This window comes from Hemicordylus capensis, chromosome 4 (genome assembly GCF_027244095.1).
Source record: "Hemicordylus capensis ecotype Gifberg chromosome 4, rHemCap1.1.pri, whole genome shotgun sequence".
Lineage (NCBI taxonomy): Eukaryota > Metazoa > Chordata > Lepidosauria > Squamata > Cordylidae > Hemicordylus > Hemicordylus capensis.
Genome location: NC_069660.1, coordinates 7,429,966 through 7,456,327, shown reverse-complemented (window position 1 = coordinate 7,456,327; position 26,362 = coordinate 7,429,966). Strand labels below are relative to the sequence as shown.

Genomic DNA, 26,362 nt, shown 5'->3' with positions numbered 1-26,362 from the left:
TGGGAATGTGACTATCGAGTAGGTAGTTACAGGGCACCAAGCAGAAAAGTATTTCAGCCAACCCAAATAAGCCCTGTGTGTTTCTTGCACGATTCACAGAAAATTAAGAACCACCATCATGCTGAGCTGGGTTGATGGCCCCATCTAATTCATCCAGCTGCAAAACACACTGGATACAACAGCGCTATTCCGATCACACCCTCTTGTACCCAGAGGCACATCATTTTCAAACAACATGCATGTGTCTATCACAATACATTTTGGTGGTGATTTCCACTGGATAAATGGGTTGTGCTAAAAACTTCTTTTAGTTTATCTTAAACCTACATTGGGCAATTTCATTGGATGACCCCAGGAAGCATTTTACTTCTTTCTTTGGGGAATGAAGAATTTTCCCCATTTTCAATTGTTCCAGAACACTCATGATCCTATCAACCTTAATCATCTCCTCACCCCGTAGTAAAATCACCTAACTGATCAAGATGATTCATCTCCTTGATCATTTTAGTTTCATTTATTTTATTTTATTTTATTTACATTTATATCCCGCTCTTCCTCCAAGGAGCCCAGAGAGGTGTACTACATACTTAAGTTTCTCCTCACAACAACCCTGTGAAGTAGGTTAGGCTGAGAGAGAAGTGACTGGCCCAGAGTCACCCAGCAAGTCTCATGGCTGAATGGGGACTTGAACTCAGGTCTCCCCAGTCCTAGTCCAGCACTCTAACCACTACACCACACTGGCTCTCTGAACATTTCTGAACATTATTCAGGTTTACCAAATGCTTCAGGAGATGGGATTTCCAGAATTTCACACACTATTCTAAGCAAGAATAGTCATCCTTCGCCAACCACAGGTTTCCCAATCACGGTTTTAAGCATCCGCGACCAGGAAATTGTGGCAGGTCTCGCCAACCTCGACCTGAGTATCAGCGGTTTGGCAAGATTTTTTTTTTCCAATTTGGGCCCCCCCCCCCACCCATGATTTCCATGGGTCATTTCTGGAGGGGCCCTTGGCTCCACCTATTGACACCTGGTGATTTGGGGGGATTTTTTTCTATTTTTTTAGTGTATTCTGCAGTCCTTTTATGACCACAATTCCCCTAACCCCGTTTGCCATTGATTTCAATGGCTCTCCAACCGCAAATTCACCAACCACGATGTTTTCCCATAACAGAACACTTGTGGTTGGCGAGGGATGACTGTACATTATAGATTTACACAGCAGCATCGCAACACTTATCATTTCCTTATTACACGTTTGTTCTTTCAACTATCCACAACACACTGAGCTGACCTTTTTACTCAGCATATTACAAAACCAAGATCTCTTATTTAGTAATTAATTACTAAATAAGAGTAACAACAATTACTCTTACAGTACAACTTCGATATCTGCTGACTCTATATCCATGGATTCACATATCACATCTCCACGGTCGGGGAATTGATACCCAACCTTGGTATACGGGGTGGATGGGTTTGGCAAACAAGGGGTTAATTGTGTGTATCCACGGGTCGGGGATGGCTGGAAATGACCTCAAGGGTAATTTCCAGCCATCATTTTGTGTTCAGGAGCCTCAAATTGGCTCTGTTTTCTTTTAATTTTAATCAACAAAACCCACTATTTTTGGCCATTCGGGGACACAGCTTAACTCAAGGGGACCAGCAAAGCATGGTAAGCAGCCTCCCACAGCATTTCCCCAAATTTGGCTGATTTTTGATGATTTTCCCAACCTCCAGGAACCTAACCTCCGCAATCCCATAGCCCCAATGACTCGATATTCATGGTTCCCATGTTCGCGGTTGCAGTGCAGAACAGAATCCCTGAAAATATCGAGGTTCTCTTGTATTTAGTAATTCTGAACTGCACACATTGTGAGCCTTTCACAATGCAGCAGCATACATGTATAGTTAAAATTATATTTTTCTTTGCTCTTGTGGTAAATTGGTTTGTGGAAGTTTTCTTTTCTGACTCAGGTAAGTTAATGAATAAACTGACTGAACCGGTTTTAACCAGCTCTTAGTATGTTCAAAGAAGCTGCCTACGAACGATTAAAAACCAGAAAGTTAAGAAAAAGATTCTGGTAAGCCCAAAAGTTCTGGTAGGTTACTGCTGCCCCCAGATCTCTTCTACAGGCTACTCTGAATGGGCATTGGAGTGATCAAAGATCCCCATTCGCTTTTTCCTCCTTGCTAATAAGCAAGTGCATAAATCCAAATGTTCTCCAAGGTGTCTTGCCTGCATGTGGAATTAACTGTCAGTTTGGCCAAGCTCTCACTGAGATGCGTTTTGCACCAAAGAAATCCCCCTTATCCCCCCCCCCCCTTTCTCCTGCTGGGTGGAGAAAGTCACCAACCCTTGGAGACTTGTAAAAAGTAAAGAACAGGGGGGGGGGGAAGGACTTTTTATTAAAATTACTACAGATTAGTTCCATCTGATGTTTTTAGCTTTTTAGATACACTTAAAAATACAGTTGCTTACAAGAATACTTCAAAAGCGCCTAGATGATTCTGGGGCAGCACACTTTGGAAACTTAGTTACTCAGTTACAAAGAACAGATATCTAGGAAAATGCAAAGTACACACAGGAAATATAAATTCCTGATGTGAAGTCTGACTAAACACTCTTTTCCTAGACTAAACTTCCAAAGCCAAAAACCCTGGCTTCCATCCCTTGAACTCACCAAACTCCTGATGAGAATCAAGCTTTCCTGCAATCCTGTCATACAAGGATCTACAGTCATCCTGCTGCAGCAAAACTCCATTGCTGCCTGTCATCCTCCATGCTCCCAGGACAGGTTTCCTTTCTTATTCCCAGAAATCCCAGCAACCACTCTCTAGGTCCCTCCCACCTGGTGTACTGATTGGTTGCCCTAGAATTCACCAGGCTTTCAGTCAAGACAAGGGTTCATTTCCAGTTAACTCTTTAGAGCAGGGGTGGGGAACCTTGGCTGGGGATGGTGGGAGTTTTAGTTCAAAAACAGCTGGAGGGCCAAGGCTCCCCACCCCTGCTTTAGAGGGTGGGGAGGCTGGTCACTACAGCTCTGTTCAACAGTGAATTACATCTGCCATTCTTTTCCGTCACTCAGTTAGGAAGAGCGACATATCAGCAGCAGTCAATCCTAGATGGCTGATCACTACATCACAGACATTCTATAACTGTTACTGCATATAACTGTTATGCTATATAACAAACATATAACTGTTATGTTTGCCTATAACATCAGAGCAACTAAAGAAGGCAGAGGACAAAATGCCCGTTATGGTTCTGTTTAGTTAATCAACAATAAATTATACTATCATTTATTAACTGCATCCTGCTGGGATCCAGATATTACTTGTATAAAGCTCTGGCCTCAGTTTAAAAATAGTCAGTGTCAGTCTCTCTCTCATTTCATATATATATCTCACATTATAATATAAAGTTGCTAGGGACTCACTCACTCACATGAAACTCCAAGACCAAACAATGCAAGATAGAAACATGCCATTTTCTCAGGTTGCAGGCCTTGCCCAGACTACCAAAAAAATCCAAAACCCCAGGGGGAAAAAATCATTACTTTCTCAGAAAATCCGGGGAAACTACTACTGGAAAGCATGGGGCATGAGACCTCACAGAGCTAGGAAAAGTCTAGAGTCACAGTGAGAAAAGATAAGATGCTTGCAATCTAAAACTTTCACTGACTCACTCACAAGAAATTCCCAGACCAAACCACAAAATATATAAAGATGTTTTCACAGATAGATTCCAGGCTTCACCCAGACTACCAAAAACCCTCTAAAATGCTTTCCAATGGTAGCATTTTTCAGGGTTTTCCAGGAAAGTAATTATATTTTCTGGGGTTTGGGACTTGTTTGCTTTGTTTGGTGCTCTGGGCAAGGTCTAGAACCTACCTGCGAAAATGGCATGTTTCTTTATTGTTTGGTCTGGGAGTTGCATGTCAGTCAGTCAGTCAGTGAGGCCCAAACAGCTTCATTTTATAAAAATATATAAGTTAGAAAAAACTGCTGGAGTGTATGAATTCATGACATCACAAGATACCAGCCAATTACTGCAGTGAAGAGTCAGCTTCTGCTACAAACTGGTAAAACAATTTCCCCTGAGCTTAATCAATCAACAAAATGCGGCAAGTATGTTTCCACAATGACCCCACTATCCAAATTATGCAATTCTATATGCATCCGTAAGGATTTTGTTCTGGATGCAACCATCCAGCACTACTGCTAGGCAACCTCTGCTCATTTCTGCATACGTCTCATTTAAAAATTAATGGAAGCTGTGAAGCAACAGAATTTAATAAATTGTTCCCTCTATCTTTAACTGTATATGATTATATGAACCCAGGACCTGCTGCTCTCACATACCAGGAAAGTTTCCAAGAAAATGTGAACATCTGTTGATTTAGCTCTTAATTATGTTTTTCATAAGATACCATAATGCATGCAGATGACACAGTTTGCAAGCTACATTAGCTGTTGGTATCATCTTTATTTATATATATAGGCAATTTAGCACTAAACTGAATTTATTGGTAAACTGAATTTATTAATATTTTATCCTCTCTGTTGCCCAAAATCTAGACCCCATGTTGCTTCTCACACAAGAAGGCAGCCTTTTATTTCTCTTGGCTTTATGCCTCTGAGTGTATGAAACTTACTATATATGAAGAAAAGTATAGCAGAGACTACAGAGTGTAATAAGAAGGAACTTTCTAAAACCAGCTGCTTAGAGCTATACGCCTCAATCTCAACCTTATAAACACAGGAACCCTTTCCCAAGAAACTTATTTAGGGTGGGTTCACATGACCACCATCCAGTCTGGAAGTGGGGGAAGTGTTGGGAGGCGAGGGTGTGCGCTTCTGATTGACACGATGTCTGAATCCATCCAAGTCCAGTTCTCGCACCAGATTCCCCAGATTCATCCATTCTCCACCCAACTTGACACCTACGTTTGAAGTTGGGATGAGAATGCTAAGAATCCAGGATGGGAACCAGATTTGAGTGGGTTGAGATGTCACATCTGCTGGAAGCACGCATTCTTGCCTCCTGACATTTTACCCACTTCCAGACCAGACAGCAGTCTTGTGAACCCCACCCATACTAAATCTAAATCTGTTTATTAGAAGCAGAATGTTATCATAGGATGAAAACTTCAAAGACCTTTAGGGCTGATGCTGTTTAGCTACCTTGCTGAAGTCTTAGAATTCTCCCCCATTCTCCCCTACTTTTTTGTCTCAAAATCCTCTATTAAAGCTATATCACATGGGAGAGGTCTTGCTTTAGGTACTGTATTTTAATTTATTTTGCATTTGCCCTTATACCTGAATTCTTGTGGACTAGCACTAGTTCTTGTGGCATGGAGCAGGACTTTTTAGTCAAGGCCCCAACACACAAGAGAGATCTGCTTGAGCTTCCTTGCCTGAAGGAAGAAATGAAAAGCTCTCTTTTTGGACTACAACCAACTGACTGGCTTCATTAACTTCTTTATACTCTAAAGTTACTACTGCAAATACTTCACATGATTTTTAGAATTTGTAAGACACCTGGAGTGGGTTTTCAGCAAGGTGCAATAAAAGGCAAAATATATAAAGTGCTGTGCCATGGGGTTCTGCTCACAAAGTAAAACATACACAAGTGTGCTCTTTCTGCATAAATCTGTGAGTTTTTCACCCTTAATTCTGAACCCGACATTTCTATTTTTGCCTAACTAGGATTTTTTTCAGGGAGAAAAGGACATGGTGACAGCAGGAAAGATACATGAACATATAAACATTATCAGTAGAGGAGCTAGGGAAACTATGAAGGAAGGAAAGGCAGATCTGCAGAATAATGTAAACAGGCACTTTTTGCAGCCCCACTTGCATATGCCAAATAGTTTTTGGAACCTGGAACAGAAATCAGTTTATTCATGTGTGTGATCACAAAAGAAAGCCAGTGGTGACTGCAGATCAATCATTATTAGGGCCATAACCACCACTTGTTGACTATGGTTGAATCTCAGCCTGTCTGATACTCTCAGTCTTCCCAGCTTTGAGGTTCACCCTAGACTGCAGCTTATCTGAGCTTGGAAAAGGAGGGTATTAATTATTAAATAAATAAAAGCAGACATCTTGCTACTACTATTTCTAGTAATGCCTTTTCCATGCCCCCAGCCTTACCTATATGGAGGGGGGAAATGAACATGTTCTGGATAGGATACAGTTGATGTTCTGAATGGAACCAAGTTGATATGCAAATAAAGTCTGCTCATATCAGTCTCTGCTGTGGTCAAATCTGACTCATTTTTATACCCAACATTTTGAGAACTCAGTTTCTGGGAACTTTTCTGGAAGCAGTGACCCACTAGCAAACGTACAGGCCATTGGGTTGTATAATTTAACCTTGCTTGCAACATTTACATGTCACTCAAACCATCACTGTTGTGGCTGGAAAGGTGGGCCTTATCTCAGAGAAACAGTGGCCAATATAAGGCAGAGCTTGCATCAGCCTAACTTCAATCAGCAGACACCCCAAATGAGAACGACTTTCACAGATATTTGACCATACCTTCCACGTTGTTATAGAAATGACACGCGCGAGTTGCTACTTTCATGCGGCACATGTGGATCTGCAAGACAATGTAAAGTCCAGCTCAGTGCATAACAAATGACACCAAAGTGCTTGCTCACATTCATCTTGTATTTCCCTTGACTCCCATTGTCAGACTTTATCTATCTATCAAATTTATACCCCGCCCAAACTTGTGTCTCTGGGTGGCCAACAACAATTAAAACAAATATAAAAGTTAAAATAATACAATAATTTAAAAACCATAAAATTAAACAAACAGTATTTTTTTTAAATTAAAAACCTGAGAAAGCTCGGGTTTAAAAAAAGGGTTTTCAAACGTTTTTTTAAAAATAGCCAGAGATGGAGAGGAACGTAACTCAGCAGGGAGCGAATTCCACAATCTTGGGACAGCGACCGAGAAGGCTCGTCTCTGTGTGACCACCAAACGAGTTGGCGGTAGCTACAGTTACCAGTTACCAGAGGAGGTTGTCTGAGGAGATGGACCTCCTCAGACGACCTCAATGGGCAGTGGGGTTCGTAGCGAAGAAGACGCTCTCTTAAATACCCAGGACCTAAGCCGTTTAGGGCTTTATAAGTTATAACTACCACTTTGTATTTTGCCTGGAAACCTATCGGAAGAAGCCAGTGTAGCTCCATCAGCAAAGGAGTAATGTGGTCTCTCCAAGATGACCCAGAGACCAACCTGGCTGCCACATTCTGAACCAACTGAAGTTTCCGGACTACGTACAAAGGCAGTCCCACATAGAGCGCATTGCAGAAGTCAAGTCTGGAGGTTACCAACAAATGTACCACTGTTTTGAGGTCACTGATCTCAAGAAACAGGCGCAGATAGCATATCAGCTGAAGCTGATAGAAAGCACTCCAGGCCTTCTCAACCTGGGAAACCAAGGAGAGGTGTGGATCCAGGAGTACTCCCAGACTTTAGATTGCAAGTTCCATGGGGAAGGGACTTTCTACTTACTTTTTTAACTCTAAAGAGTACCATGTGTGTTAATGGCAATGTATACAGCTGTCAACTTTGTCAGATCTGACAAAAATGTCAAGTACATATCAGACCAAGTAGTGCTGCTACCTGGCCATGTCAATAAGATCTTTGCTGAATACTGGTCATTGGGGGTGGGGACATCCATCCCGAGGGAACAGCAGGGGCCATGTTATAATTCAGAGACCACAAGGGATGTGGCACAACTGGCCTCCTCCATAAGAAAGGCTGCCATTTATTCCTGAATGAGCTCCTGCCTCTACTTTATATCTAGCATCAGTCGGCCAGAAGCAGCTTCCTGCTATCCTCCTTACAAAGAGAAGAAACATTTATCTGACAAAAAAGAAACCACGGGCTCCTTCTACAACACACACTCCTCCCTTCCCCTCCCCACCCCCACTTTAACCATCTATATTAGAGCCAGCACCACGTGAACTTCAGAATTTTTCAAGCAGATGCCACTTTTGCCAAAACACACACACCAACCTTATTGTGAGAACCATTTCCCACTGCACTAACCTCCAATTTTCCCAGTCCCAATTAGTGGTGTGCCCGGCAAAAGGCCTCTGGACTGGTCCGGAATTCGGCCGGTCCAGCAGGGGGGAGTGTCACTTTAAGGGCAGGGGGGTAGTACTTACCCCTCCCAACGCTCTTCCCCCTCCAGCACTCGACTTTAAGGTAACATTTTTGGGGCAGCAGGGTTCCTCCCTGCCTCCCCTGTCCCCATCGTTGGCTGCAAAGCTCCAGAGCAAGTAGAAGCTGGTGCCACGCATGCGCCCGTCGCGACACCAGCATGGCACCAGATTCTACTTGCTCTGGAGCTTTGCAGCCAACGATGGGGGCAGGGGCGGCAGGGAGGAACCCTGCCACCCCAAAAACGTTACCTTAAAGTCAAGCGCTGGAGGGAGAAGAGCGGTGGGAGGGGTAAGTACTACCCCCCCCGCCCTTAAAGCGACACTCGCCCCAGTGCCGGACCACGCCTCCGTGGTTCCGTGCACATCCCTAGTCCCAATGTGTATGGGGGTATCCTTTAAGAGAAACTGAGCACCCTCAAGCCCCAGCACTATCCTAGAAGGTAGAGATGTGCACAAAACAGCAGATGGCCAGTTTTGGCGTGGGGTTACCTTTAAGGAGCAGAGAGGGTGCTTCCCCCACCCCCCACCATATTTTCCCCACCGGCGATGTGCTCAAAATCACTGCGCACAGCGACAGCATACCCTCTTGCCGCCCCAGTCAGCGTCAGACCAGTGACCAGTGCACGTGTGTGACGTGTGCACGCGCACTGGCCATTTCCAGTCCGGCGCAGAACAGGGCAGCAAGAGGGTATGCACCAATTTTGAGCACAGGACTGGTGGGGAAATGCGGCGGGGGGAGGGAGCTAAACACCACCACCCCGCTGCCACTCCAGCCGAACCTCCAAGCTGGTTTGGTGGTCCAGAAAAGGACTGCTGAACCAGTTGGTGCACATCCCTACTGGCAGGCCTTTCCAGCACCTTCCCCAGAGAGCCTTATGAGAAAGGACTACATTTCCCAGCCCTCTATGTGTGCCCTCCAAAATGATGCTGAGGCTTGAGAGGACTCCGTTTCCCTTAAAGGAGCCCCACTGGCATCGAGCAAAGTGCAGCCCTGCACTGGGAATGGTCACCTGTGTGCAGAATTTGGTTTCAGTCACACAGACCTAAAAAAACAATTAGGGAGCTGGAGTTAGGACTGATGGGAGCCACCACTGGCTCAGAGACCTTGCAGTGAAGAACCCTGGGCCAGGGAGACCCATGTTCAAATTCCCACTCAGCCATAAAGTTCACTTGCTGGCCTTGGGCCAATGCTATTTTGCTTGTGTATGCTTACCTGCAGATGGTTACTTTCCTGCTTTTTAACTTCAGGGTGGATGCAAAGCTGCTCCCTGGAACCTAGTACACATACTTTCGGCCTGATTAAACAGGGAAGAAAGTTCACACATATACCCAGACATATCAAGAAAATGATACGGCAGATATACATTATGGCAAGTATTTCAAATAAAGGGAGCAGCACAAGAAACAACAGGGTTGGCACTTTGACAAAGCTTTTCAGCATTAGAGGGCATTTATCCTTTGTGAAAGCAATATTCCCTCAGGCTTGAGGGAGCACTTCTTTGGCTGCAGAGTAGGTCAGCAGTAGCTTATAATCAGCACTTTCAAAAGTTTGCTACAAAGAGGGACACCATTAAAAGGGTCAGACACTTATTTATCCCAAGTTATTTCACACTGCGAGTGAACAGCAAATCCTTTAATTTTGTTTACCTGTAAACTGTGTTCTTTAATTCACTGATGACCTGAGTGAGCTGAGAATGAGTTCTAGAGGCGTAAATTATTTTAGGAACATCCGTGTAATAAGCTGTCAAGTGAAGAAGAAGAGAAGGGGTGGGGGAGCAGAGGCGGGGAAATTAGTTCTTGTTTAGTGCTAAATATATCATCAGTCTGCTTTTCCCTTGCTGGTGCTATGGTAACAACTCAGCCTGTGGAGGCAGAGGAGGAAATTACAACTCAAGCACTCGCCTATAGGGAGCAAGAAGAGTGCATATTTTAACTGCCTTGAGCAAAAGGGCTTTCTGTGAAATATCTGTACGCAAGCATTTGCAAATGGCAGTGAAAGCTGAGGTCCTGGTTTACACTCTTAGAAATTTGTTCGCAAAGACAGGCCCCAAAATGATCAAAATGTAAACCAGGGTTCCCAGTTTTCCACTCTTGTCTTTTATTTGACCAAGAAAAAGGAATTTATCACAACACTCAGCAACATTTTCTTCTGCCTTCCACACTCCCTAAATGATCTCCGGCAAGGTTTTGGTGCTGCATAAGGGTGGATAACTCCAATACCCACCAACCTGCTAGACCCTTTCCTCCTGTGCCTCAGGCACCGCACTGAGAACCTTGGTAACACCTCCTTGCAGCTCTCAAATTAATATAAAATTGATTGTGGAAACACAAACCACAGTGCTTACCAGGGACATCAGCAAGTGTAGCAGCATTACCCCAAGATGACACTGGTCGGTCAGGGAAGAGTTCTGCACCTTTCAGGCGCTGGGCAATCTTCTGTGCAGAGATGGCATCTTTGAAGCATTCTTGCCAAGCCAGGGTCGAACACAGGAGGCACAGTGTCTTCCCCGTGCCTGTGGGGCTCTCCAAAATCCCATTCACTTGCTTGAAGTATGATGAAAAAGGAAAAAATATAAATATCTGGAAATTCACCTAAATGCAAGCTGGTTGAAATATTTTCCTACAAAATAATATTTCACATCTGCATTACACTTGGATCAGGCAAAGAATTTCACATGCATTATATAATCCTTTCAACGGTAGTATATATAAGGTCAGTAAGCATTATTATCCCCATACTGCAGCTGAGCTGATAAGTGCCCATGGCCACATATCAATTTCAGGCAGAGGCAAGGTCTGAAGCACAACAGCCCTGATGTGCAGCTCAGTATCTTAGCCACCCACATCACCAGAAACAAACCAGCTCACACCAGCACACAGAAACAAACATGTCTGTCAAGTGTTGGGGAAATGCCTGTCTACTGGGAAGGCCCAGGTGTCATGAACCCAACTTTGCAGGCACCAATGCCCAGGGCAGATGTGGAGAGTTCTGGGGATGAGGCAGCAGAGTGGTCCCTAAACCCCTTGAAGCCACCACCTGAGCTATGCCCAGAGCATGCACCTTTGACTCTGTCGTCCCTCAAGCCTCAACCTCCTCCAGAAGAGACACCCCACAGACATAGCAGTCTACAGAACAGATTTCTGCCTCTTTAAGCCTCAGCAGCTCCTGGAGGACAGGGGAGGAGCCTGCTGCAGAAGTCTGGGCTCAGAACCATTAGTCTGAGTAAGCTGCTGCTGAAGCAACATCCAGTTCTTCTGAGTGGATTCCTGAGACAAAGCCTGGGAGCTTTCTGGATTCCTGGGACAATGCCTGGGAGCAACTCCTGATCTCTATACAGTACTAGCTGAGCACAGCATTGGTCTCAACCTGACCTTTCCTGTTCAATTGGACCAGGCCTGGTGGGTCAGTGACACTGAGCATCCAGGGACTAAGGAGAGAAACAAAAAATGGAAGGTGTTACAGCTAGACACCTGAGCTTCTCTAGAAGCTACGATTCAAGAAGCAACATGATTTCATGACTCAAATATTTGAATCGTAAAATTTTCTGGAAGCATTTACGGAACTTTTCCAGAAAACTTTCTCATGCAATTCCCCCGCCTTATTTGCATAAACATTTTTCCCAGTAACATTTTATTGTGCAAGTTTTCCTGACATCCTAGATATATTAAGGCAGGATGTCTCTGAGTACCAGTTGCAAGGGAGTAACAGCAGGAGAGAGGGAATGCCCTCAACTCCTGCTTGTGGCTTCCAGCGGCATCTGGTGGGCCACTGTGCGAAACAGGATGCTGGACTAGATGGAACATGGGCCTGATCCAGCAGGGCTGTTCTTATGTTCTTATTATGATCCAATTTGGCATGTTATTTTACCTATATATTTAGTAACACAACCCCACAATCTTACCCTTGCTAACTGAGCAGAGAGGCACCTTTTAGAGTGGTGAGTCTCTTACTGTCAAAGTAGCAGTGGGAGAGCAACTGTCCCTATCTAATCCCAGAAGAGCATCCTTTCACTGGTTGTTACTGGTGTCTAGCTTAGGTTTCTTCTTCTTCTTCTTCAAGACTGTAAGCCCTCTACATATACCTATTCTCTCATAGATTTCCTAGGATAATAACTAACTCAAAAATCATTAATTACAACTTTGAAATTGTCTCCTATCACATTGCCATCTATGCTCACATTGCATTAGCATCTATTCACTGCTACTAATGTATTTTATGAAATGAACTTTTAGAATGGAAAAATTTCCACAGAAAAATAAATGAGAATTTTTTCCATGCAAGATTTTCAGCCCTACGTCTCTGCACACATCCTATCTGAGCAACAAGATAGAGTTGAGCTGCCTACCTTAATGTTCTCTGTTTTTAGCATAGTTTTGTTCACCTAAGCCATTTGGCTGAGCATTTGTTGCAGCCATTTTAGGTCAACATTACTTATAGCAGGGTGTTAAACTAGACTATTCTAGAAATATCTTCCAACTCCTTTTTTGCCACAACTACACAGGTCTCTATTTCTATTCTCTCTCTGTTTAAAGCAGGCCTGCTCAACTTAGCTCCTCCCCACCACCAGCTGTTTGGGGACTACAACTCCCATAATCCCCAGCCAGAGTGGCCAATAGCCAGGAATTATGGGAGTTGTAGGCCAACATCTGCAGGAGGGCCGAAATTCGGCAGCCCTGGTTTAAAAGCATCATCTGGTTTAAAAGCATCATCAAGGGAGGAGAGCTGGTCTAAGGGAGGAGAGCTGGTCTTGTGGTAGTAAGCATGACTTGTCCCCTTAGCTAAGCAGGGTCTGCCCTGGTTGCATATGAAAGGGAGACTAGAAGTGTGAGCACTGTAAGATATTCCCCTCAGGGGATGAAGCCGCTCTGGGAAGAGCAGAAGGTTCCAAGTTCCCTCCCTAGCAGCATCTCCAAGACAGGGCTGAGAGAGATTCCTGCCTGTAACCTTGGAGAAGCCGCTGCCAGTCTGTGAAGACAATACTGAGCTAGATAGACCAAGGGTCTGACTCAGTATATGGCAGCTTCCTATGTTCCTATGAACTGATAGTGCCTTCTCTGTGGCTGTGCCTAGGCTTCTTTGAGGAAGCCTAGAGCACCTTCCTTATAAGACTAAAACACCTGGGGCTTTTTAGTTTAGAAAAAAAGATGACTGCGGGGAGACATGATAGAGGTCTATAAAATCAGGCATGGTGTGGAGAAAGTGGATAGAGAGAAATTCTTCTCCCTCTCACATAACACTAGAACCAAGGGTCACCCCATGAAATTGATTGCCACGGAATTTAGGACCAACAAACAGAAGTTCTTTTTCATACAACACATCATTAACTTGTGGAATTCTCTGCCACAAGATGTGGTGACAGCCAACAACCTGGAAGGCTTTAAGAGGAGTTTGGATAACTTCATGGAGGAGAGATCTATCAACGGCTACTAGTCGGAGGGCTATATGTTAGTTTTTGTAAAGCATCATTTGTTTTTAAACTGCTTTGTATTGCTACTTTATTATTGATCTCTTTATACCTTGTTCGCTGACTTGAGCACTTCTAGTTGGAAAGGTGAAAAATAAATACATTTTAATAAATTAATTGGGGTCATTAACCTGAACAGCTCTTCAACAAAGGGAGACCTGGGGTTTGTTACTGCATTGGCTCCATCCTTTTTGTGCAAAATTTAGAAAACTAAAGATGGCTTTTCCTTCCAGTCTAATCATGTGAAAGAGTTTGAATTTAAAGAAATTGCCCTCTTTCCTCAAAAAGGGGCCTATTTTAATCAGTTGATAGCCCTAGTACGCAAATATCTCATAGACAAAAAGTTGTTGATTAACTAAACTTAAAAAGATTTAAAATAAGTGTGATGTCCAGGAGGCCCATATAAGTACCTATTACCACAGCAGCAGCAAGGCCAAGCTGTCCCCTTGCTTCCACTAGAGATGTTAGGACCTCCTGCGTAGGACAGTTATAATAACAATTTCCAAAATAGAATCTGAGCACAATGTTTCCTGAGGGATTTGATTACAAAAGTGCCAAGCAGACAATAAAATGCATTATATCAATTCTTAAAATTTAAGAACAGATTGGATGAACATAAGGACCACTTATTTGCTTCTTTTACCTTCTCCCACATCTAGAAGAGTAGGAGAGAAAACCCACCTACTCACCTCTCTACAAACATATCTAATGCGAATGTGTCTGGCGCTGACAAGAGACGGATTTTGCAAAATAGACTCTTTTCAGGAAGTGTTAAGCACGTTTCATATGTTCGAGATGCATCTGTTCCACATAGTACAAAAATATCTTTGAAATTCAAGAGATGTAAGTTGATATCTTAAATGTTAATTTTAATTTAAGATAGTTTATGCAAACTTTCAAGTTACACAGAATACAACACTTTATTAGGGCTGCTACATTTAGATGGTCGAATTAAAAACACACCACAGACAGATATAGATGGGCTGAGAGGCACCTGACAATAATCCATACTGCTGTCACAAATCCATTTTCCTAGCACAAGGAAGGTATGAATCTCATCTTTGGCTCACATCTGAGGCTGAATAATGATTGCTATTCCTAGAGAAGTGGAGGGGCGGGTTGCAGTCTTGGGGCAACCTCGCCATGAATCTGTATGCCTTTGTATACTCCCACATACTGAGGCTGTGGCTGCCTCCCAATCATGGCTTGAGGGTGCCACTAAAGGGAAGCTCTTCTGGCTTGGGGCAACTGTGTTCAGTGGGGTGCTCTAGCAACAAGCCTTGTCAGTCCTCTAGCCTGCCTCCATTTGGCCTCTGCAACTTGTGATCTGTCTGGTGCCGAGCAGCCACCACTCTCACTACACAGCGTTGCATTATTTCCAGCCCAGCCATTTCCTCAGCCAACTAGGGCAGCTGGACCCTGATGCTGCTGCAGAGCGCCTCTTGGCACAACTCTCAACAAACATTATGAGCAACTAAAAATATGGCCCTGACTAACAGGGCAGGATATTTTAGTTTTTATAATGATATTTAGCATAAGTATTTCTAAAACTCCAGATGGCAATCCCCATCTAAGGAGATATTTCTTCCTTTATGAGAGTGAAGAGACAACGTCTCTCATAAGATGGCTGCAGCAAGTTGCAACATGTGCATATATAAAGGGGGGAAAGTATGCTTTTTGCCTTTGAACTATGGCTCTCCCTCATTTGCAAATGCAGGCAGATTTAACTGATCAATCAGCTAAAACTTATACGACTAATTGACTAAGATTTCTTTAGTCGCGCGACTGTCATTTATCAATATAGCATTTATCATAATATTTACAACAATCCTAAAGGTAGGTCATTGTTATCATCATTATAGCAACTGGCCAAGGTCTTCCATTGAGCTTAATGAATAGCTGAGAACTAATGGGGTTACCAGTTTGCCATGCTTCATGTCCCTAATCATGTTCCTAAAATAATGTTCCATTCCTACTAGCTATGCAGAAAACAATGGTTACAGATGCAAGCGTTATTTAACATGAGAATCCAGAAACACCCTATCCAATCTCTCTCTTATTCAGGGTTAACTGAGTAACAGTTGTTGCCCATGATGGGCAAGCAACCACTCCATGCACCCCAAAGATAGTTACAAAATAATTAATCGTATCAAGTTAGCATTTCATTCTCTAGGACCCAGCAGTAAACAAACATGTATACTAAATTTCACTCCAAAAGGAGATTTTGAAATAATGCATTTTGACATTGTAATGAGGATCCCTCTACACATTTTGGCAGGTGGACTCCTAATGAGTAGGGAAAGACTGGGTAGCTAGGAGTGAGGAGAAGAGAACACAGAGCTCCAGTAGAGTGCAGGAAGGACGAATGTGACAGCTTCAAAAGCCTAGCCAGAGGCTATGCCCAGAACAAGACAGGAGGGCGAGTCCTCTTTCAAGCAGGGAAAGTTAGATGCTATGACCCATTCTTACCATAAAGTATTCCTATACAAGCATTTCCCAAGACCCCGCTCACTCCTATTCCAGTCTCCAATTGGTTGAGGTCTGAAGAAATGGATCTAAATTTCTCTCTACTGAAATAAAAGAACTGTATCCTAGAACTGAGTTGGTATCCTGCATTGTGAATAATACAATATTAGAAACATGTTTATGTTTAGGAAAAACCAAATGCTCATCCTTAGTTCTCTGGGAGACCTTGGCATTACACAGCCTAAACGTCCCTCTGTTTACACACACTTTATTAGTATTATTTTAGTGCATTTATATACTGCCAACACAAGCATCTTATGGTGGTTTAAAGTAAAGTTGTGCCATTGAGTTGGTGTCAACTCCTGGTGACCACAGAGCGCTGTGGTTCTCTTTGGTAGAATACAGGAGGGGTTTTACCACTGCCATCTCCCACACAGTATGAGATCATGCCTTTCAGCATCTTCCTATATTGCTGCTGCCCAATATAGGTGTTGCAACATACCAGCGGGGATTCAGACCAGCAACCTCTTGCTCCCTAGGCAAGTTACTTCCCCGCTGCGCCATTAGGTGGCTATGGTGGTTTACAATTGGTTAAAAACAACTATAAACAATAAATTCAACAGTTAAAAACAGATGATTAACGTTAAAATCAAATTTAAAATTCAACTAAAAACCTGATTGATGAGGTAGTTCTGCAGTGCTCTTCTGAAAGCCATCACAAACAGTGCAGTCTGACTTCACAAACATAGGTTCAAAATACCTACCAGAGCTTTAGCATCAGTGATTTCACAAAATATTTACCTTTTGCAGGCATTCCAGCACTTTGGACATGTATTCTTCCTGACATTTGTAGGGTTGAAACGGAAAGTCCACAGTGATGCCGTTTAGTTTTATTTGGGGCATTTTTCATCTGACATATCAGGATCCTGAAGCCTGAAACTAAAAGTATGCTTCTTTAAGTATGAAAGGCCTCTTTGATAAATACCTACAAGGCTAAAGATCTTAAAAGAGTCAATGCAATAACAAATTCCAGACCTCCCTCTGTTGAAAGCTAATTAATTAAAGCTCTGTTGACCCTAATTAATGTATTAAAAAGTATTTATTTCTCATCTTTTCAATTAAAAGCATTCAAGGCAACGAATATATTAAAAAGGACAATAATAGAGTTGTTATGAAACACATCCCTTTTTGAGGTAGAATTGGTGGGTCAAATGACTAAACGAAGGTAAAAGGGAACCTAAGAATAGCCTTTTTGTATGTTTCTATGTGAACCCTTGTTTTTGTGAGAATAGCACCTGTTGTTTTGCACTCTGTGCTTGGTGTTCACCTATGTCCTCCCAAAAAATACAATTAGATCATTGGTGCCTGACTTTGTGTTTTGAATTGGGAGAAGGGAAAGTGAAAGCAAAACCCTTTAACTAAGGCCTGAAACTGTGTCATGGTAGAAGGGAAAGTTCAAGAGTAGACACTGAAGCAGTTTGGAGATATCGGAGCAGAAAAGTCAACTGTGTGAGTTTTTCTTTGGCAAGTCCTCTGAAAAAGAACAGCTTTGTAATTTTTAGCTTACTTTTTGAATTTCTCAACATCTTTTGATTTCTGTCTTTTTGTTATGGCTACTGCCCTGTGAAACTGAAAACCTAATGATGTTATGTGCCTTGACCTCATGTCAATGTTTTAACTTTGATTTTTGATAATTGGTAATAAAGCGATATTAGAGAAGTAACGGATCCCACTTTTTTTTACTTGTCTGAACGAGCCTAGCCTACCATAGGAGTTCATTTTGCTGGGAGAGGAAAAACCTAAATTGAGATAAAACATAAAGTGTCACAGCCATGACAAAGTAGTACATAAAACTAACATTTTCAGTAGAGAAGATCTTTAATGGGTGTAAAATTTTACTGTGTAAATCAATGAGCGGTTTCTGTCGAACTCTCTCTCTATCCGTTCAGTTGTGTCCGACTCTCGGTCACTCTATGGATCACTGCACTCCATGCAATCCTATCTCGGACAGCTTCCTTTAAGTCCGCCATGGTCATTCCAGTGTCATTTTTGATAATATCCAGCCACCGAGTACAAGGCCGTCCCCGTCTCCTTCTCCCGCTGATCATTCCCAGCATAATTGTCTTTTCAAGTGAGTCAGCTCACATGACATGACCAAAATGTGTCAGTCTGTGTTTGGTAATCTTAGCTTCTAGCGTTATTATTGGTTGAACTCAATCTAAAACTTCCTTATTTGTAATTCTCGCTGTCCATGGGATATGCAACAATCGCCTCCAGCACCACATCTCAAAAGCCTCCATCCTTCTCCTATCTGCCTTCTTCAAAGTCCAAGTTTCACAGCCAGTTGAACAGAGACATATAAATAAATAAATACAGCTATCCTACCCTCTATCAGTATGTTGTTACTACCTGTCCTTTGTATATACAAATAGGTTCAAAATCCTGAAGGTAGGACAGAATACACTTGCAATTTGTTCCATTTGAGAAACTGCACCAAAGATTAGTAACTGACAAGTGATTTATCAATCACTTGTCCAATCATGGCCAACTTTTGCTAAATGCATGTTCTGTTCTAAGCATAAGGTCCAACTATTATGATTAGAAGATGGATTATAAGAGTCACACAGAGAGGAGAAGAGGTCTGGTTTTTCTTTATATTTCACTCCTTTCTATATACTATTTGATTTCATTCATCTATAATGCAACATCATCAAGTGTGTTTTATATATACATCTCTCTCTCTCCGCCTCTCTCTTTTACTTTTAGTTTCACTTCCTAACCCATGCCATGGATTCGGAGTAGATTATAGCACCAACCTCCCACCACCCCACACTCAATACATATTTCTGCCCCAAAGGACTTCAAGGCCAGATTTAAACATGACACCAAGCATGTAACAAAATCATACCTATGTCGCTTTCCACATGGCTTAGCTTGATAAATAAAAGGGGCCCTCTGCCACTACAAGTGCATTATCACACTAACATGTCATCTGTCAGGGCTATAGATCCCTTGCATCCATACACTGTACTGTAGGTGAGGAGACTCAGGCTGAACAAAGCAAGGAATGGTACAAGGGAAAGTGCACATTTAAAGCAGGTCTCAGCATCCAGATTCAGTTTTGTCCCTATCAACATTTGATCATGAGCCTCTTTGGGACACAGAACCATCTTTTCATTTCTTCTGTTATGTAAATCTGTCCAAAAACTTGTTGAAAATGGAATATAATCCACAGTAAAATAAAATAGTGCTGTCAAGTTGGTGTCGACTCCTGTCAACCACAGAGCCTTGTTGTTTTCCTTGGTAGAATATAGGAGGAGTTTACCATTGCCATCTCCTGCATAGTATGAGATGATGCCTTTCAACATCTTCCTGTATCACTGCTGCCCAATATAGGTGTTCTCATAGTCTGGGAAACATAACAGCAGGGATTCAAACCAGCAACCTCTTGCTCCCTAGGCAAGTTACTTCCCTGCTGTGCCATTCGGTGGCTCCACAGTAACAATAATAAATAACTGGTTGCTGTTCTGGGGCAGGAAAGAGCCATCTGGCTTGAGTCATTAAATCAGTGACAGTAACTTAGTATATCAATATTCCTAATACGTAAATATTCCTAGAGAGCAGGGTGTCACAGGGTCAGACTGGGGCCAGAAAGGTCCTAATTCGAATCCAAGCTCCAGGAAGTTTTTCACATGAGAAGTTTTTGAAGCCCTTTAACTCACATCTCCTCTGGATTTTATTTATTTATTTACTTATTAAGAGATTTAATATACCACCCAAACCACATGGCTCAGGGCAGTGTACAAACATAAACAGCACCTGAGATTTCAAACAAACAAAAAAACCCACACAAAAACAAAAATTAAAGGGGAATGAAGAGGTTGTATTCACATATCGACCAGATCTTCTCCAAAGTCTGTGAGTTATTAGGGAGCAGCTCACACACAATTCGGGCTTTTCATTGCGTGATAAGAGTGTAGCCTGATTTATATCCAGGATTTTTTTTTAAATCTACTCTTTGCATCAGTTTTTGGGGACAACTTCAAGTTCACAGTAAAGCCTCCCAGTAAACTCACGGAGAAGCCTGCTGCTGTGTGCAAAAGTCCCAGGCACGACCACCTCCCTAAGCGACCTGGGGTAGGGGGGTGTCTGTCCTTCCCCCTCAGTCTAACTGAGGAATTGCCAAGCCACAGGGGAGGATGACAAGCACTGTGGTCCAACCATATCTGGGGTACCAAACAGGCCTGTAGCCAGCTGGTGGCATGGTGTGTGGTACTGCCACGCCAAAAAATTCTCTTCCCTCCCCAGCCTCACTGACTATTTTCACTGAACGTTTTAAAACCTGCCTCCCTTGACTTCTGTAAAAAAAAATCATTTATTATTTTTATTTTTTTGAGGCTGGCTACAGGCCTAGACCCAAAGCTAAGAAGCCATATCAGTCTAACCCACAGGTCCCCCAGCGTGGGTCCCCCAGACGCTGCTGGACTACAACTCCCATCCTCCCCCACAACAAAAGCCACTGTGCCTGGGGGAAGATGGGAGTTGTAGTCCCAACAACGTCGGTTGACCCGCTGGACACTAAGCACTCTCACCGCGTGGCTGGGAAGAGCAGCCCTGAGGAAAGGCAAGCTCTGCAGGCGAAGGGGTCATTATTCCCTCCCCCGCTGCGGAGCTCATCCGGCCTGCCGGGTGGAGGCCGGGGAGGAGGTTTCCGCTCCCCCCACTGGAGGAAGAAGGAGGAGGGGGGTCACGCTCACCTCACCCCCATGCAGGCGGGGGAGGCGCTAGCACGCACCCCCACCCCCCCCACCCACCCCGCGCTCACCTCCAAGGCAGCTGCTGCAAAATACGCAAATCGCAATCCCCGCGTGCTCCGTCACGTGACTCTCTCTCGCGCCGGCTCCCACTTCTCGCGAGGACGTTGCCACGACAACCTCTGCGCCCGCCCGGGCTCTCTCCTCCCTCCGGGTCTTGCTCGGGTCTTCCCCGCAGTTGCCATGGAGACAGTGGGGCGTCGGCCGCCCCTTGCCCCGCCCGCCCCCTCCTGCTTGTGTTTGACAAGGTGCCTCCGTCCTCCTCCTCTCTCCATCCCCAGCGGAAATGGAAGCGGGGGGAATTGGGGGAGGAGAGTCGACTCCCCCTCATCGTCACAGCAGACCTCCCCACCACCACAAAAAGACCAGAGAAATCTCCTCCAGCATTTGTCAGATTTCTTAACCTGAAGCTTCCTAAGCAGATGTTCTTAGACAAAAGATTTCAGTGCAACGCATAAAAGGAAGCAGAAAACCAACATTTTAGAAGCTGTATAGAAAGGTGTATTTGTATATAATGAGCACATCTGAGTTAAGAACATTTGAAGAGCCCTGCGGGACCAGGCCCAAGGAGCAGGGGCAGATTACGCTTTTTGCCGCCCATAGGCAAAAAGGCTTTTGCAGCCCTTTTACCTTAAACAAAAAAGGTTTGCCTTTTTAAATAAGGTAAAAGCGGGGTCTCTCTTCTCCTCGCCCACTTCACCCTCGCTGCAGCTGCTGCTGCCCACAGAGAGGGGCGGCAAAATTTGAGAAGGGGCAAAATTTGCTGCTCCTCAAATTTTGCCAGCATAGGCAAATGCCTACTCTGCCTCTCTGTTAATCTGCCCCTGCCAAGGAGGCCCATTCAGTCCAGCATCCTATTTCGCACAGTGGCCCACCAGATGCTGCTGGGAAGCCCACAGGCAAGAGCTGAACTGAGGGCATGCGTGCCCTCTCTCCTGCTGTTGCTCCCCTGCAACTGGTATTGAGAGGCATCTTTCCTCTGAACTATAACTGCTCTTGCAAGATAGCTCAGTAGTGTTTTTCCTAGTATGTAATTATTTACTCAGCACATTGTTATTGCAACAAATCTGCAAAACACCAATTGCTGTCTCAACAAAAGTACAAAATTAATCCATTATTTACCCGAATAGAAAATGACCCCCTTAAAATACTGGTTATATCTGTCTTTACTCAAAAGGAAGAGGACTCAGAATTTAAGACAGACACAGACCGCATTTCCTACATCAAATAACTTGGGGTTGGGGGGGAACTTGTCTTGGATTCAGGCAAATACAGTAAGATGGGATTTACCAATGGATCCAGTAGTGCTATTGTCTGGAAACATTGGTGGGGTTAATCTAAATTATTGAAGAATGACAGCACAAGTTTTAGTTGCAAAACAAAAAACCTGGAAGCATGCCCACATTCCATCAATGAATCTACAGGGAGGAAGCATATGGCATAGGGCCTTCATTTACAAATTACATATTGTCAAAAATTATGGGAAAGAGTAAATTTAAAGAGTAATCTGCTGGGATGTAGGCAGCCCTTTATGAGATAATGGAACAGACAAAACCTATATGAGGATGTGATTTCTTTTTCTTTCTTTTTTTAATTTATGAAAGTTATACTACAGCCCTGCTGGATCAGGCACAAGGCCCATCTAGTCCAGCATCCTGTTTCACACAGTGGCCCACCAGATGACTTGCGGGAGCCCACAGGCAAGAGGTATGTGCATGCCCTCTCTCCTGCTGTTGCTCCCCTGCAACTGGTATTGAGAGGCACTGTGCCTCTCAGGCTGGAGGTGGCCCATAGCCACCAGACTAGTAGCCATTGATAGTCCTGTCTATCATGAATCTGTCTAAGCCCCTTTTAAAGCCATCCAAGCTGGTGACCATCACCACATCCCATGGCAAATAATTCCATAGATTAATTATGTGTTGTGGGGGAAAGTACTAGATTATCATGATGATAATTTAGTGTCTTTATTCCATGCTAGGGATCATTAGGAAAGGGATTGAAAATAAAACTGCTAATATTATAATGCCCTTATACAAAACTATGGTGCGGCCACACCTGGAGCACTGTGTACAGTTCTGGTCACCACATCTAAAAGAGGACATTGTAGAACTAGAAAAGGAGCAGAAGAGGGCAACCAAGATTATCAGGGGCCTAGAGCACCTTTCTTATGAGGCAAGGCTGCAACACCTGGGGCTATTTGGTTTAGAAAAAAGATGACCGCAGGGAGACATGATAGAAGTCTATAAAATCATGCATGGTGTGGAGAAAGTGGATAGAGAGAAATTCTTCTTCCTCTCACATAACACTAGAACCAGGGGTCATCCCATGAAATTGATTGCCAGGAAATTTAGGACCAGCAAATGGAAATACTTTTTCAAACAATGCATCATCAACTTGTGGAATTCTCTGCCACAAGATGTGGTGACAGCCAACAACCTGGATGACTTTAAGAGGGGTTTGGATAACTCCATGGAGGAGAGGTCTATCAAGGGCTACTAGTCGGAGGGCTATAGGCCACCTCCAGCCTCAAAGGCAGGATGCCTCTGAGTACCAGTTGCAGGGGAGTAACAGCAGGAGAGAGGACATGCCCTCAAGTCCTGCCTGTGGCTCCGAGCAGCATCTGGTGGGCCACTGTGTGAAACCGGATGCTTGACTATGGGCCTCCTTGGGCCTGATCCAGCAGGGCTGTTCTTATGTTATGTTCTTATGTTCTCAGGTGTCACAATACCTTGGGCTGCCCTTGTCCAAGGATCAAACTCTATAAATGTCGGTCAAAAGCAGCTTTGGCAGGGAATGAGCCGTTTGGATGAAGACCATGATGCTGGAACAGCAGTTCTACTCTGTGCAATTGTACAGAAGGAAACTGGCTCCTGAAGCTGCTATTTGTAGTGTGGGGGCAGGGGGCAGTATTTGTGCCATTTGCTTTTTTGGTAAAAATCATGTTGTTTCTGTAATATTTGAATTGGTCAGGATGGCTCCAATAGTGACCAGCAGATCCTAAATACTGTAATGTTTATCATTAACATCTGTGTGGGCAAACCACTATTCCACCAGCCAAACAAACAAACAAATAATTTATATTTATATTTATATTTATATAATATCATGTGCTCCCACTTTCCCCAGCGGGGAGAAGTGCTGGGGAACAGCACTTCCTGCTCTTAGTTTCTTTTGGTGGAGAGAGAGGACTGATGGTGTTTTAGCATTTTATTTTTATTTTATTACTTTATTTATTTGTCTGACACATTTCTATACCGCCCTCCAGGTAGCTTACAATTTAAAACACAACAATGATTAAAAACATTCACACAATTCAAACAATTTAAAATATAGATAAAAACTTAAAATTTTAAGACTGTAAATTAAAAGCCTGATTAAGCAGGTATGTTTTCAGATTTCTCTTTAAAACATCCAGAGAAGGGGAGGCTCTGGTTTTGTTAGGGAACACATTCCAAAGCCCCCGGGGCAACCCTAGAGAAAGACCAGTTTTGAGTCGCCACCAACCAGGTTGGTGACAACTACAATCAGACCTCCCCTTATGATCTTAATAGGCAGCAGGATTCATGAAGAAGGCATTGTCTTAAATACCTGCTTTATTTACAAATCTGCTTTATTTACAAATCTACAAGTAGATTTGTAATATCTGTTTTATTTAAACATCTACCTGGTGGAGAAAAACAGCATATACAGTCCTACCAGTAAATATTTTTACTCTATTTATTGTAATTCTGAATGGCTGTGTTATTGTCACTTCTGCTTCTGTTTGGCCTATGGCGGCAATAAAAGAACGACTACCACCAGGCTGAGGCAACAGATTCTTTACCTCCCTTCATATCCCCAGAGAAAAGCCCTGCATCACAAGGTGCCTTCCGCTATCTCTCATTTAGACTGTCCCAAAGTGGGTCACCTCTTCCAAATGTGGGTTGTTTACCATATTTTAAAATCTCCCAAAAGATTTCTGTGCCCAGAGACTCAAATTTATATATAAGAAAACATCTATTAACCCCATTAAAGGACATTGTTGTTGTTGTTGTTGATATTTGCAAAGCTGGCTCTGATCAAGCATACCTCAAAGGCAGAACCATTTGAGAGGCCTTATTCACAGTAATCAAACAGCAGATCCATTACAATATGTTTGGAGAATACATTTCAGCATTAAATATAAATTCAGTAGTCTGCAGCATATTAGATGCCAAGCAGTACTCTTGATAATCCAACCTGAAGAGCCAACTGCAAAATAAGAATAGAAATCACTCCAAGGTAAGGGGAAAACTAATGCAGATATCATAAACACCACCACACATTCCTTCATATGAAGAGTCACATGGCATTTTGAAGACTAGCAAATATAAAGGTAAAGGTGTGCCGTCCAGTCGATGTCGACTCCTGGCGACCACAGAGCCCTGTGGTTGTCTCTGGTAGAATACAGGAGGGGTTTGCCATTGCCATTTCCCGTGCAGTATGAGATGATGCCTTTCAGCATCTTCCCATATCACTGCTGCCCAATATAGGTGTTTCCCATAGTCTGGGAAAGATACCAATATTGTAGCATAAACTTCCATGGAGGAGAGCAGGGGTGCACAACTTTGGCCCTTCAACTCTTGTTGGACCACAACTCCCATCAGCCAGAGTGGCCAATAGTCAGGGATGATTTTATCATGTATTTAATTAATTAATTATTAAATTATTAGAGTTAATTAACTCTAAATTAATTAAAATAACTCTACATTAATTAGAGTTAATTAAATTAACTCTAGATGATTTTGATCTACCTGTTATAGATGGGGGTCACATCTCCCAGGTCCCAGGTTCGCAGTCTGGGAGTACTTCTGGATTCACACCTCTCCCTGGTTTCTCAGGATGAGGTGGTGGTCAGGGGTGCTTTCTATCAGCTCCGGCTGATACACCAGCTGCGCCCGTTTCTCGAGATCAATGACCTCAAAACAGTGGTACATTTGTTGGTAACCTCCAGACTTGACTTCTGTAATGCGCTCTACATGGGGCTGCCTTTGTACATAGTCCAGAAACTTCAGTAGTTGGTTCAGAATGCGGCAGCCAGGTTGGTCTCTGGGTCATCTTGGAGAGACCACGTTACTCCTTTACTGATGGAGCTACACTGGCTGCCAATAGGTTTCTGGACAAAATACAAAGTGGTAGTTATAACTTATAAAGCCCTAAACGGCTTAGGTCCTGGGTATTTAAGAGAGCGTCTTCTTCGCTACAAACCCTACTGCCCATTGAGGTCATCTGAGGAGGTCCGTCTCCAGTTGCCGCCAACTCGTTTGGTGGCTACACAGAGACGGGCCTTCTCGGTCACTGCCCCAAAATTGTGGAATGCGCTCCCTGCTGAGATACGATCCTCCCCATCCCTGGCAATTTTCAAAAAACACCTGAAAACCCATCTTTTTGCCCAAGCTTTCTCAGCTTCC

General features: G+C 43.4%; 1 protein-coding gene across 9 annotated transcripts in view; it reads right to left on the bottom strand.

The window, feature by feature from the left end:
* RTEL1 (regulator of telomere elongation helicase 1) overlaps nucleotides 1-21,096 on the bottom strand; it is a 196,493-nt gene extending 175,397 nt beyond the window's left edge. For 6 of the 9 annotated variants that reach the window (XM_053244686.1, XM_053244691.1, XM_053244693.1 and 3 more), the window contains exons 1-6: nucleotides 20,945-21,096; nucleotides 16,921-17,058; nucleotides 10,534-10,732; nucleotides 9,836-9,929; nucleotides 9,402-9,483; nucleotides 6,548-6,608 (exon numbers count right to left, since the gene is read on the bottom strand). In XM_053244686.1, coding sequence (XP_053100661.1) covers nucleotides 6,548-6,608; nucleotides 9,402-9,483; nucleotides 9,836-9,929; nucleotides 10,534-10,732; nucleotides 16,921-17,022 — 538 coding nt within the window. In that variant the 5' untranslated portion in view covers nucleotides 17,023-17,058; nucleotides 20,945-21,096. The other 3 variants (XM_053244689.1, XM_053244687.1, XM_053244688.1) reach the window with 3 other exon arrangements.
* Nucleotides 21,097-26,362: the final 5,266 nt, after the last annotated feature.